The sequence below is a fragment of the Rhea americana genome, unplaced genomic scaffold (assembly GCF_003343005.1).
Source record: "Rhea americana isolate MKP2758 unplaced genomic scaffold, rheAme1 scaffold_34, whole genome shotgun sequence".
Classification (NCBI taxonomy): domain Eukaryota; kingdom Metazoa; phylum Chordata; class Aves; order Rheiformes; family Rheidae; genus Rhea; species Rhea americana.
In genome coordinates this window covers 6193625-6206762 of record NW_028186468.1, presented here as the reverse complement: position 1 = coordinate 6206762, position 13138 = coordinate 6193625, and the positions used below count along the sequence as shown (strand labels likewise).

General features: G+C 38.2%; 2 protein-coding genes across 3 annotated transcripts in view; one reads left to right on the top strand and one right to left on the bottom strand.

The window, feature by feature from the left end:
• The window catches only part of GALNT7 (polypeptide N-acetylgalactosaminyltransferase 7), a 42087-nt gene extending 38734 nt beyond the window's left edge, over positions 1–3353 (top strand). The window contains exons 11-12 of the mRNA XM_085311320.1: positions 641–769; positions 2644–3353. Coding sequence (XP_085167446.1) covers positions 641–769; positions 2644–2781 — 267 coding nt within the window. The 3' untranslated portion in view covers positions 2782–3353. The remainder of the gene's footprint in view (positions 1–640; positions 770–2643) is intronic.
• Positions 3354–12420: 9067 nt separating this feature from the next.
• HMGB2 (high mobility group box 2) overlaps positions 12421–13138 on the bottom strand; it is a 2280-nt gene continuing 1562 nt past the window's right edge. For both annotated transcript variants that reach the window (XM_085311413.1, XM_085311412.1), the window contains exon 5: positions 12421–12958. In XM_085311413.1, coding sequence (XP_085167539.1) covers positions 12806–12958 — 153 coding nt within the window. In that variant the 3' untranslated portion in view covers positions 12421–12805. The remainder of the gene's footprint in view (positions 12959–13138) is intronic.

Sequence of the window (13138 nt, the reverse complement as noted above, 5' to 3'; positions counted from 1 at the left end):
AAAAAAAAAAAAAAAAAAAAAAAAAAAAAAAAACTTTAGATAATTCTTAATTGAGCCTCTGGAAATGCATCTTTGGTTTTAAGCAAACATCCACTAAAATACCTCTTCTGTATATGTTACCTCAGAAATTCCTTAGACAACTATTTCATAAGAAGTAGCTAAGAGAATTGGTTTGCATTTGCATGTATTAGTTTGATTTCTTCTGTGTATAAAATATCAAAGTTTTACTGTCTTCATATGACATATTCATATGAAAATACTGGCCAGGGCAAAAGACTTGCTACCAGACCTTTACAAAGGCAGTGGGTTAATTAGCTGTCAAACCATACCAAGGCTTTTAATCAAATACTTCTAGAGGTCTCCCAAAAAGGATCCCTCTATTTTTATCATTTTTGTCTTGTTTGGTAAGTTTCTTAGCCTTCTAAATCCAAATGGAAAGTCATCTGTAAAACTGAGTGTCTGACAGTAAGAATAGAATGCCTTATGATACCTAAAATAAGGAGTCCTCCTTAAAACTAGGTGTAATAACACCAGAGGATATTTTGAATGATGCAGTTTCTTTGGTGTTTTCAATGTTTCTAAAAATTGTACTTATTTTACGGAGTCAGCTATAAAAAACTGTCATCTTTTTTTCTGTTAGCTTTTCCGAATCAATGAAGCTAATCAACTCATGCAGTATGATCAGTGCTTGACTAGAGGACCAGATGGATCCAAAATTATGATTACACACTGTAATCTGAATGAGTACAAAGATTGGCAATACTTCAAGGTATGTAGCAGACACATTTGGAAACATTTAGTATTATTATTCCACATGCATCTGAAAATAGACAGCTATGACAAGGTAAACTGAACTAAGTAGASCAAATTGTTAATGACAGGTTCTCGGAAATCCTTACTTTGCTGTCCTTTGCTTACTAGAAGAACTTCCCCTAGGAAAAGATGCTTCTGTTGGTGCTTTCTGTATTCTGTAGGAAAAATCTTTAAAGAAAATCTTGTGAGGCTACATGTGCAGCCACAGGTGGGTTAAGAGTTAGCACTTCTCTCAGGGGAAGCACAGAGGTGGTCCACTACCAGCARCAGAGTTTGTAAAAGATTTTTGTGCCATCAACCTTTCTACTGGTGTGAACAAGAAAGTTCTCCCTAAAATGGGTGCTATGAGAAAATGACTTTAAAAGTTGATGTGCTTTTAGCAGCTAGGAGCAATACTGTATCTAATTTTGGGATGTCTAAATTGCAKTGCTTCTCTCTTGTAGAGATGGATGTTTTAAGCCTTATAAAGGAATAGCAAAGCATGGCTTTACTTCTCAGTTGCCTTTTTGTGTTGTCTTTGCCTGCCTCAGTATTTCTTTTTCCTGTTCATTAACCGTTCTCTAAGCAAACGTGTTCTGTTGTGAATTATGGGCGTGGGATCATTATAACGCTATTGCAAAATCTATGTATTTGTAATAAAGACTTGGAATGTTGGGTGGTGTACGTGTCAGGCTGGTACAGTCTGTTTGGTAAGTATTAGATTAAGGTCTCTATTTCTGGTTCTCTCTTAAAAAAAAAAAGAAAAAAAGAGTAGTCTAAGGGTGATGTTATCCTTGGATACATCCACATATAATTTYGTCTGTGTCTAAGAAAACCCTGTTGGGGATGTTTTCTTCAGTATGTCTAGAATAACGGATATTTATTAGTTCATTAGCTGGTTACCTGGGCTGTGTTTCTCTGAAGGGTGCAGGCATTGCTGCGTGCAGGGAAATCCATTAGTTACCCTTTAAGCAGCCCACCTTCTGTGATGCTTGCACAGAGCTGCRAGAGCTTGAGTGGCAGAATGTTGTTTCCACTCGGCTTTCTTGTGCTGCTCAGACAGACAAAAATCTTTAAATGCAAAATTTAAAAATCAATAAGCAGTGTTTCAGTGTCTGCTGACTCTTGCTTTAACATCAGAAAAATATATAGCACTTGTTATTTTTCCAGCCTTCCTAGTTCATCGCAGTACATTACTTGGCTCTTCTCTGAGTGTTTCTTTTATGCAAGAAGATCCATTTCCTCCTTGGTGGTATCATGTTATGTAATTGCTTGCTTATTACTTCAAGTTATAAGGAAATCCAGTGGGCACAGCCTAGGCTGTAGAGCAAAACAATGATGGTTTCCAAAAAGAAAAAAAAAGGGGGGGGGGGGGGGGAGGTAAGGAAAAGGACAACCAAGTGCGTGCAGTAACCACGCAAATAGAAATTTGGCACTCCCTATGTTGCAGTGCACAGGGCATGAGTGTTTCTTCTAGTGAAGAAGTTATGGTTACTGTATGTGAGAGCTAACCAAAGGAAGATCTTCCCAGTGAAGGCATTTCTCCCAGAGATGCCCTCAAGACTTACTCTTCTATTTTGTTACAGGGTGAAAATGCTGGAAGTGTTTTAGACAGTTATGCTTATTTTCTTAGCAGTATGTTTCCACAGAGAAATGTGAGCTATTTCAAGTGAATAAATACATCAAACATTTCATAATAGGATGTGAAAATCTAGGTTTAACCGGTAATATAGTGAGTGTAGAACTGATCTTTCCACAGGGACCCTGAAACCTGTTTCTGTAACAGTAAATAACTATATTAAAGTTGTGAAGAAAAAAAAAATACATGTTCCCGGTGGTTTTGTTTTCCAGAATCTGCACAGATTTACTCATATTCCATCAGGGAAGTGCTTGGATCGTTCAGAGGTCCTACATCAAGTCTTTATTTCAGAGTGTGACTCCAGTAAAGCAACGCAAAAATGGGAAATGAACAACATTCTTAGTGTGTAGACAAACAAAAGCCTACCTACTGACACATTAATTTGTACAGGACTGAAAATAGCCTGAAAACTGCTGCAACTCTTAACTCTGTAAAGCTGCGAGCCTCCTGATTTGAATGAAGGACATAGATGAACTGTGATTATTACAATAACATTATCATCTGCAGTTAATGTTTACAAAACTGCTTTACCTTAAACTCTGTAGATGTTTACATCTTTTTGTTTCAAGATGTTGGTAAATTAATGTGCTGTTAGCTATGTTTCACAGGAACATAGTTAAAAGCGTCGTCGTCTTCTTTGGGATTACACTCAGGGGTCTGAAGGCAGTTTTTTTACACACACTTGAAAAGGTTGGAGTAACCAGACTTTCACAGAACTTGGTGATTATCAACCTGTTGTATATTTTTATTTAATTTTACATCTTACTAAGCACTGCCACAGGTTATTAGCCAGGGTGGCCTTCTCTCACAGTCATGCTGCTTTTTTGAAAAGTGAATTTCAACATATTTAGTGCCTCTTTCATTTCTCTATTTTACAAGAACAGCATTTGTTGGAAAATTATACAGTGGATTTTTTTTTTTTTGAGCTGTGACCTTGGTAGGGATCAACTGTACCACCCCTGTGTTACCTAAGAGAAATTTTTATTGCTGGTTTGGCTGCTGTACTTACTGCTTATTGGTAAGCTGAAGCACAGACCACAGAAAAATGTACCCAGAAATTCTCATGTGCCCCTTGGCTGCAGATGCTCCAGCTTCATTAGAATCTGAATTTGGGGATGTCGCCCCTGTATCTGTTCCTTGCATTTGGTATATTTGACACCGCTGAGGTAACTAACTGCTTTTTTATAGTGCAAGGAAGAGCTTAGTGGAAAGCGTAGCACTATGTGGTACATTTTGATGAAAGCAAGCACCCTCTCAATTCCAGTTAAAAATTTATAAGCGCTAATTTACTTGTYTATATCATGCCTTATATACTTTGGAAAAAAAAAAGCTGCACAATTACATAAAATTTAGAAATAATTAAATTCTTCATTTGTAGTTATTTTAAATGGAATTCACTTAGAGCTGAACTGAAACTTTTAATTGGAAAAAAAATAACATAGCTCATTAACACATGTGCATACTTCTTTAAAAGGTCGTCTGTAAACTAGTTTGGATTCCAGATTTAGACTTGCTAAGAAGGAATCCTGAAGCTACATCTGTTCATGTTAATTTTTCTTTTTTTCACTGAAAATTTTTCCTGAAGGATTATGAACACAACATACAAGCCGCTTGGTGCTATAGTGTACAAAGTGGAATGTAAAGAAGCAGTTGCTAAAAATGTTTTGAATGGGAGTTTGTAGTGGGAACTCCTGTAAGGGTATAAATATTTACTCTGAACTGAACAGACGTGAAGGAGAAATGACTTATCCTCCCTTCCTTATTCAAGATACTGTGACTGTTAAATATTGATGACATCAGAGTGTACTGATTTAGTAAGAGTTAYGTCTATAACATGTCACACTTAAATAAGACTGAGTATTCCCCTGAAATCTAGAATAGCATTGCATGCAGCTTCCATTGACTTTAACAATGGTTATGTATCATATCTGGTGACAGAGTTTGATCTTTATAGGGCTGTCTGCACTGATATGTTGGTTTGAGATCTTTCCTAGTTTCTTCTAAACCTAGTTTCTTATCTATCCTTTAAGAGGTATGGCAAATAGAAAATAAAGGAGGGAGAAACTGGAAAAAGGAAAATAAGGGTGTGTGTCGGTACTTGTTCCATGTGTGTATGAAAACTGACTCCTTTTATGTGTGTTGGGTAGATTAATTTAATCATATTACTATGCATAAGAGAAAGGTGGCACATAAATTGTGCGGGTGTGCGTTTTAAATGGGTATTTTGTGCAATTCATTAAAAGCTGATGCTGTATGTGAATATGAATCTGTATGTGAGACTGAAAACCTTACAAAACATGAGATCATAAGAAGCTGTTGCTGTAATGACTTTTTCCTACTCTAGCCTGCTTGGAAAAAATAACTCCCATATTCTTGCTTTGTAAGTTGATGATAATATCACTATGCATTTCTACATATTTTATAAATTTGATTTATGCAGATTTTGATACACTGTTTCTGTAGAAATTGTATAAATCTTTAAAAATTTATTAGGGATAAATCTGAGAATCCTATGTATATCTTACTTATGGGTTGCTTGTTTTTTAGGTGAAATAAATAAAATATTTGAATTTTTGGGTTTACTATACTTTTACAGAATAAACATGGATCTTTATAGGAATCTTTTATCTCTAAATTTAGACAACTTCAATGTTACATACTTACAAACATTAAAATATTTTATTTTTACTTTTTATTTAGGTTCCTTTTATCATACCTGTGGGGGCTGAGGGTTTTTTCAGTAATACGAAAAACAGAATTTCRACTGAGAGGTGCCATGTGGATGCATTTGGATTCTGCCCTGATCTAATTGGATAAAATTTATTTTGCTCGCAGGAAATGAACCTGACAATGATTTCTAAAGTAGAACCGAAGAACAGCTGGTAGTGTTTTAACTTACAGTTTACCTTAGTCGATATGTTTGCATAAACAAATGCATGTTTCCCCAAACATCAATGCACTTTTTTGTGTTTAGATTTCAAAAAGCTCCTTTGGCAAATCAGCAGGGTTACAGTGCCGGCCAGTCCACRTAAGGAATGCCCTTCAATGCACTGAAACAGCTTCTGGCAGGAAGGCGGCAGGAGGAGGTCTCTATACCAACCTCTCTGAAGACAGGTTTCCTCATTAGCCGAGCTCCTGGCACCAGGAGTGCAAACGGCACACTTCCCGCGGTACCAGGACCCTGTAAGCATTGGTGCCATCCTATAAATCAGTTCCTTCTCTTTCCCTCCTGTCAGCCACAGTCCTTTACTACTTTTTACTACCTATATATCTTCCTTCAAATGGCAGTCTGTAAAGCCAAAAGCCAGGATCAAGTACTGCTCTTGAAACTAGACTAAGAGGCCTTGTACCTATGTTACACCATGGCAAGGATGTAAGAATTTTTTACCCATCTCTGATCTACAAGAGAGACTTTTTACAAAAAAAAAAAAAAAAAAAAAAAAAAAAGAACAACAACAAAACATGGAGGATGTTCTTTGTTAGGTTTTGCAATACATGAAGCACAGTTCTCCCTTCAGGTTAAAGAAGGTTGAATTGTGCAAGACCCACAGAGGCTTAATAAGAAGGGGAACTTCTGAACATGTAGAAAAGTTTTTTACACCATTAAACACAAACTGGTTCTTGTTAAAGCATTTACTGTTTGTTCCCTGCTTGTGAACTTGGATCCGCTGATTGTAATAGGTGAAGAGGAACAGATTAGGAAAAACAGATTAGCAGTATTTCTGTCTCTGAYAGTTCTTTCTTCTTGCTATTACAAGACAGGGAATATTACTTCTTGCTCTGTTCCGAAAAGTTAGCTAATACTACATTTATGAGAGTAATCTCTCAGCAGTGWCAGTGGTTATCTTCCAGGCTAATATTTACTGTCTGGGAAAGCCAGAACTGGTTGCCAGTCTTCAGTCCCCTGGCTGTTGATTTTACTTACCTTACAGGTCTCCCCTGAAGTCCTGTAGCCTGGGAGTGGTGCGTTCGGTAGCTTGGCTGTGTATGGAGTGACTCCTTGAAGTCTGGAGGGACAAAGTGATAAGTTATTGAGAACTTCAGGTGAGTGCGCCTCACTTAGGCCAAAGGAAAAAAGCGCATAGACTCTACGCAAACCCCAGAGCCTGGAGCCACCTTGTCCCCATGCTCTCTGGGGGGGAGCCTCCGGGTCGAGTGCCCCCGCACACGGCTGCTGCTGCTGTGTTAACCAAGGTGTGGAGCACGGCGAAAGCGGGAAGAGCTGTTTGTTCATGTGGATTACGTATCTCATTAACCCAGTTAATGGTTAGTAACATGGTTTTTAATCTTCAGACTGTAGCCCATGTCTTCGTGACAAGAAACTAATTAGGTAGTCTCAGATGCAGTGTAATGTGGGTCCTGATTTTTTTTGTTTTGTTTTGTTTTTTAAAAAAACTGCACAGCCTTCAGCTTTTTCACAATGTCACACTGTTCTGTGGCCTTGCTGAAGAACGGTGTGGATGGAGACAGCCTTTGGCAAGGCAGTGACATAGCTCATGGTCTGATGGATCTTAACTGACTGATGAAAAACGCAAATTCCTTCAGTTAACAGGTACACTAAGATGACAAGGATCAAAGGCTGCAAGAGGGATTTAGAGCTATTCAAACACCCAAGAGGAAAAGGTATGCGTGCCTGTTAGAGCCCTTCTGTTCCTTACCAAGAAGGTACTTCACTGAAGAGAAATGTGATTTCTGTAGTGACAATAACCATGTCGCTTCCAAACCGGAGCGCAGGTAAGGCGAAGTTAAGGCTAGGCAGGTCCYGCGGGCCTCAGGAATGCAATTGCGGAGTCTGAAAGCAGAGCTTCCTCAGGTGGGCTCCCACGTGAAATGACTTGGCGGGGAATTAGCACTGTCACTTGTGCAAAAGAAATGTGGTCTCACGAGAAAGGAGCAGAAAGGTGGGAGAGGCAGCATAGCAGTAACCTTTATTAAATAGCCCTAAACTCTAATGCCTAATATGTGTGCRATGGCAACAGCAGACCTCCAGCTCAGAATCTGAGAGGTCCTGGATGGAGAAGGGAGAAATTAAAGGAGAGATGGTGTTTCACATTTCTTGAAAAGGCTACTAGGAACAGTGTGTGTTAATCAAGGAGGCAGCATGCCCAGGTGGTTGTTAAAATACAATCTTTGGRTGAAAATGTGTAAGTCCTGTTTGAAGTAGGCCTTCTATGTTGGTTGATGGCTCTGGAGTGGAAATAGGAGTGCAGATATAACCTCTCTTAAAATGGAGAGATTTCCCGGAGCGAATACAGTCTTGTTAAAGACTGTAACTCCTAAAGGTGCAGTTAGTGCTAAGTTAGTGTTGGGCCCAGATACTGGACTTGAGCTAGTTTCAAGTTGGCAGCACTGTCATCACAACATATTTTTAGAAGGATCTTTCAAGTCCTTTTCTATGAGAAGTCATTTGACTCTGCTCTTTAAGCTTGTYCACACAAATACCATCCCTTCAACTCTATTGAAGGACAGACATTATGAAAGACTTTCCCTTGGTCAAGGAGGATTGGGTTAGAGATCATTTAAGCAAACTTGACACTCAGAAATCCATGGGCCCTGATGGGATGCATTTAAAAGTGCTGAGCGAGCTTGTAGATGATATTGCTAGGCCACTCTCCATCATGTTTGAAAGGCCAYGAAGAACAGGAGAGGTGCCTGAGGACTGGAAAAAAMCTAACATCACTCCARTCTTCAAAGAGGGCAAGAAGGAGGACCCAGACAACTACAGACCCGCCAGCCTTACCTCCATCCCTGGAAAAGTGATGGAACAGCTCCTCTTGGATGTCATCTCTAAGCAGGTGGAGGAAAAGAAGGTGATCGGGAGTAGCCAGCATGGATTCAACAAGGGGAAATCCTGCTTAACCAACCTGATAGCCTTCTATGATGGAATGACTGGCTGGGTAGATGAGGGGAGAGCAGTGGACGTTGTGTACCTTGACTTCAGCAAGGCTTTTGACACTGTCTCTCATAACATCCTCCTAGATAAGCTCAGGAAGTGCGGGCTAGATGAGTGGACAGTGAGGTGGATTGAGAACTGTCTGAAAGGCAGAGCTCAKAGGGTTGTGGTCAGTGACGCAATCTAGTTGGAGGCCCATAGATAGCAACGTGTGCTCTAGGTGACTCTGCTTGAGCAGCGGTGTTGGACTAGATGATCTCCAGAGGTCCCATCCAACCTCAGCCATTCTGTGGTTCTGTGATTCAGGCTGTAAACTGGCTTTGCAGTTCTTCACTGTTAGCCTTSATCTTCATTGCAGCACCATTCACCACTTTTTTCCAGATAACTTATGAATATATTCAATAGTCTTACTAGCCCTAACCCCTCCCCAATCCTAAAGTGTTTTTTCCACACTGAAAAAAATGATGACTAATTCTTATTTTATTCCTTTATTTTTAACCAGCTACCTATACAAGGCCTTCCCTCTTATTTCATGACAGTTCTGTTTCTTTTACAAAGAGTGCTGCAGATACCAAACAGACCAGATCAACCTGATCTCCCATATCTTCATGTTCACTGATTTTTTTTTTTTAATCAACAAATTCTTACAGATCTGTGGAACTGCCTCTTAGGAAACAGAAAGASCAATTTAGCCATTTGTCCAGAAAGTCTCGTCTGTACTATGGTTTCTACCAGCTTGCTGTATGGACTTAGCTGGTCTGAAATACCCTGTATCTCCAATGAATGCTTTCTAAAAGCTGATGTCATATTTATCACCTTCTGTTCCTCTAGTACTAGGACAGTTTTAAGTGAAAAATTATAAACTACAGTTAAGAGTTTAGCCATTTCATCCTTCAGTTTCTTTAGAACTCGGGGATGAATACCATCTGTCCTGTCAGTTTGTTTCAAAACCTTTTCTACTTGGATTTGAGACAGATGCTCCACCGTTCATTCTCTCCCCCAGCCCTTAAAAAGTTGTCAGGAGAACTTCCTGAAGCTTCTCAACAAAATTTTAAAAGCCCCCCACACATACCTTTTCCCCCTTGTATCTTTTCTGAGCATTGTTTTATTTGTATGTTATTCATTTATTAATCATTTATTGCCCCAATGGACTGTCTGGTAGGCTTCCTGGTCCTGATGTGTTTGAAATCAGTTATTAATCTGTTCTCATAAGTTGCTCTGATCCTGTTTTCCTCTGCCACACATTTCTGCATCTAGGCTGTTACAGTATTGTTTTACTGGTTTAGAAATAACTCCAACAGTATAAGGAATATTTTCCTACATTTGTCTGATGATACCTGCTTTTCATCTATATCTGCCCAGTTTTGGTTGTCTTAGTCTACTGTATTGAGTGTCATGTGTTTACACTGAACCTCCAGTGCAATGTTTGTGAGCAGACTCCTTGATGCCTGCAACTGTTTTTGATGCCTTGTTTAGTTTTCATTTGAGACCAATGTCCCAATTCATCTCCAGAAAAAAACTTTCAGTGACTGCAGTTTCCTAAGATCCTCTATGTTGAACATGGATGTGAAAAGCTAATTTAGCTTTTCTACTATGGCGTTATCTTTTCTGCACATTCCTTTTATACTTTGATCACTTGCTAGTGCTTTCCAGTGCTTGTTCTTTCCATATTCACAGATGGACATTATCTGAACCTTCTGATCTGAGCATACCACACTTTTTAAAGCTTTATTTGAAAGCAGTAATTTCCACTTACTCATTTCCATTTGTCTTTAATCTGTATTCAATATTCTTACTGAGAGGGCAAATTATTACTATTTAAAAAAAACACTAATTATGTTTAGTCACCACATCATTCTCAGTCGTTAGATCAGCTCGCTGCAGAGGATTGCTGCAGCTCATGCTGATATTGTGTGCTGTTTTACACAAAATGATCTGCGTAATGATGTGGGTCAGGCAAACAGAGCAGTACAATAGGCTATTTTTTGCAATGAAGATCTGCAGCAGCCAGGAAATGTTTGTAAATGAGATCATAAACAAGAGAAAAACCACAGATGGGTTTTCATAGAGTATCTTTAGGACAGGGGACAACAGAGTGGCAACAGGAMACAGTTCTGTTCTGGTTTATGCAGAAGTTGTGTTGTATCTAAATTAGCCAATTAATGCTAACATGGAATTGGACCCAGAAGTCATTTGTAATCTCACTGAGGAAAATATTAGAGGAACTCCTTGATTTATTCTGACTTACCTCAAGGTATGTTCTTATTTTGGCACAACATTTAAAATGATCTTGTAACGTTTAGGGCTTTTTAGGATACCTGAAGGAGTGCATTTTGTTACAAAGCACTAGAGCAGAAGAATAAAAAGCATTTCAGATAATCAACTAGTCAATTTACTCTGATGCTACTGCCCACTGCAAAAGATTATGTATTTAAATGAAATCAGAAATAAAGCATCACTGGTACTATTGAGGAAGAGAACCTGAGAATTCAGGGGGAAGTGACAGTGGAGTAAGTTTCTACAGGAAAATCTGGACAACAGACTATGGCGTTGAAAATAAGTGAGACCAACATAATCTCAGATGCCTATTATGAAAAGTAATTGTCTCTACCCAGAATTTTTGGGGTAAGGATAAACTGTTCTCTAGGACTGCTAAATCTCTACCAGAAAAATGTTCTCAAGTGCTGGATGTCCAGCACTCAGAACTGCCTCTCACTTCCATTTCATGCCTGAAGCTTCTCCAAATCTGAGCTTGTGCAAATGGAAATATTTATCCTACATACATTGAGCATCTCTGTTAAGTCCAATGTGTAACAGCAGTAAATCTAAATCTTTCTGATACTATTTTAAGTATCTCATTGGAGATAAATGGGGGGCATACAGAAAAACAGGGAAAAACAACTTTGTGCTTTACGGAGAGAAGAACTGGTATCCTGCTTCACTAGAAAAAAAAATCTTGAATCATCTTTACCGTTACCTTACTTTCATGCTTTTGGGAAAACATGAAATGCTTTAGTCAAGGTTCATTTATTTCAGGAAGTATTACACTATTATCTATAGCCTACTCTAGCCTCTACTAACATTACTCTTACAGTGCTGAAATCATTTTTTTTCTTAGACATGTATAGTGATTGCAATCAAACTTTTTTAAGAACTTTTAACAGACAATACAGAATCTTTTTTAGGTTGGAAAATTGRCATTTATAGTACTTAAACTCTGAGCATTCAATGTTTTTCAGTATTGAGTTTCCAAGGGCAAGTCTGTTATCTAGCATTTACCTCAATTACTATTAAACTGAAACTATTATTTAAGCTGTAGGATCTTCAAATTCCCATTTGCCAATGCCTTATCTACATTAATACTTTCAAATGTGAATACTAATGTTGAACAAAAACAAAAGGCTTCTAAAGACCAAGAAATAACTGTGACTGGTCACATTCTGCACCAACAGTAATTTATCAGCAGCACATGTTCTTTAAAAATACCTCATCTGTTTTTTGCAGGAATTTAACTGTTGGTATGTAAGGAGATAACATTCCAACACTTTTCATGCTGTTCTTCTCTAGCTGTGTTTTAAAAGGAATTACTAACACAGGGGGCCAGGGGAGAAAAGGGAGTAAAGAACATCTAGAAAGACCTGTCTCTAACCGTGCCTGTCTTTCCTATCCTGATATGGACAAGGCCACTGAACCTGAGCTCTGGAAGAGTTCCTAGGATTTATCCCTTGTCAACTAAAATATTTTAAAGTAAGACTGAACTTTGACACCTTAGTTTTGAAAGGAAACAACTGAAGCAGTCAAAGTATTACAGTCTAGAAATAAGTATCAACAAAATACTTCACTCAGAAGGTGATAAAACCAAATGCTAGTGTAAGGAAAATATCAATTGCAACTAAATGTAATGTAGAATAGAACTATGGTAATTGAGGGGGAAAAAGAGGGCTAAAGTCCTGGCTACATATTCATGCCAAGATTTAAGACCAAGATTTACCAATTTTGTCAGAACAGCAATAGCCCTGTTCAGCGYATCCATCATGTACAGGTTCACACTTAAAGAGTACACAGGCCCTAAGAAACATTAAGAATGCAACAAGAATCATGTACATCATTTTATTACAAAATTGTTAAAAAAAGTAATACAATGCAAATATACTACAAAATATAAGATCAGCTATTAAGCTACCTCCTTTGTTTTACTTTGCTAAAAAGAAACACYTGGCTATCAGTCACTGAATTTCAACAAAACCATTAAATATGCAGAAACATTCCACAACTTTTTCTTCTTTGTTTTAAAACAGAACTGTAGCAGCCCTTGGCTACTACTTACATTAAAAATATAGGTCTCCCTACAAAGAACCACATTACCTATACACAATTCTGTACAGATTTTTATACTGAAGCTAACAATGAGCTGCACTTGAGTTCACATTCTTAGCAAAATATTGGATTTTGAGCATAAATCTTTACAGCAAAACATTCATTTATTCCTCATCCTCATCTTCCTCCTCCTCTTCATCATCCTCTTCCTCCTCCTCCTCCTCTTCTGGTTCTGCTTTCTTCTTGGATCCTGCAGGCCTACCAGGGCCCTTTTTTCCTGCGTCACTCTTGCTCTTAGCACGATATGCTGCAATATCCTGCAAGAGAAATGCTGTTTAGTTGCTGGTAATGTAACTCTGAAGAAAAATTTGTAAGTTCCAGTAATTAATATGTACCATAAGTGAAGGTAGGAGAAGATATAAGGAGAGTTTACATTTTTTGTCTGTCAAATGTAAGACCTAAATGGTTTAAGGAATTTGTGACCACAGTACTTTGGA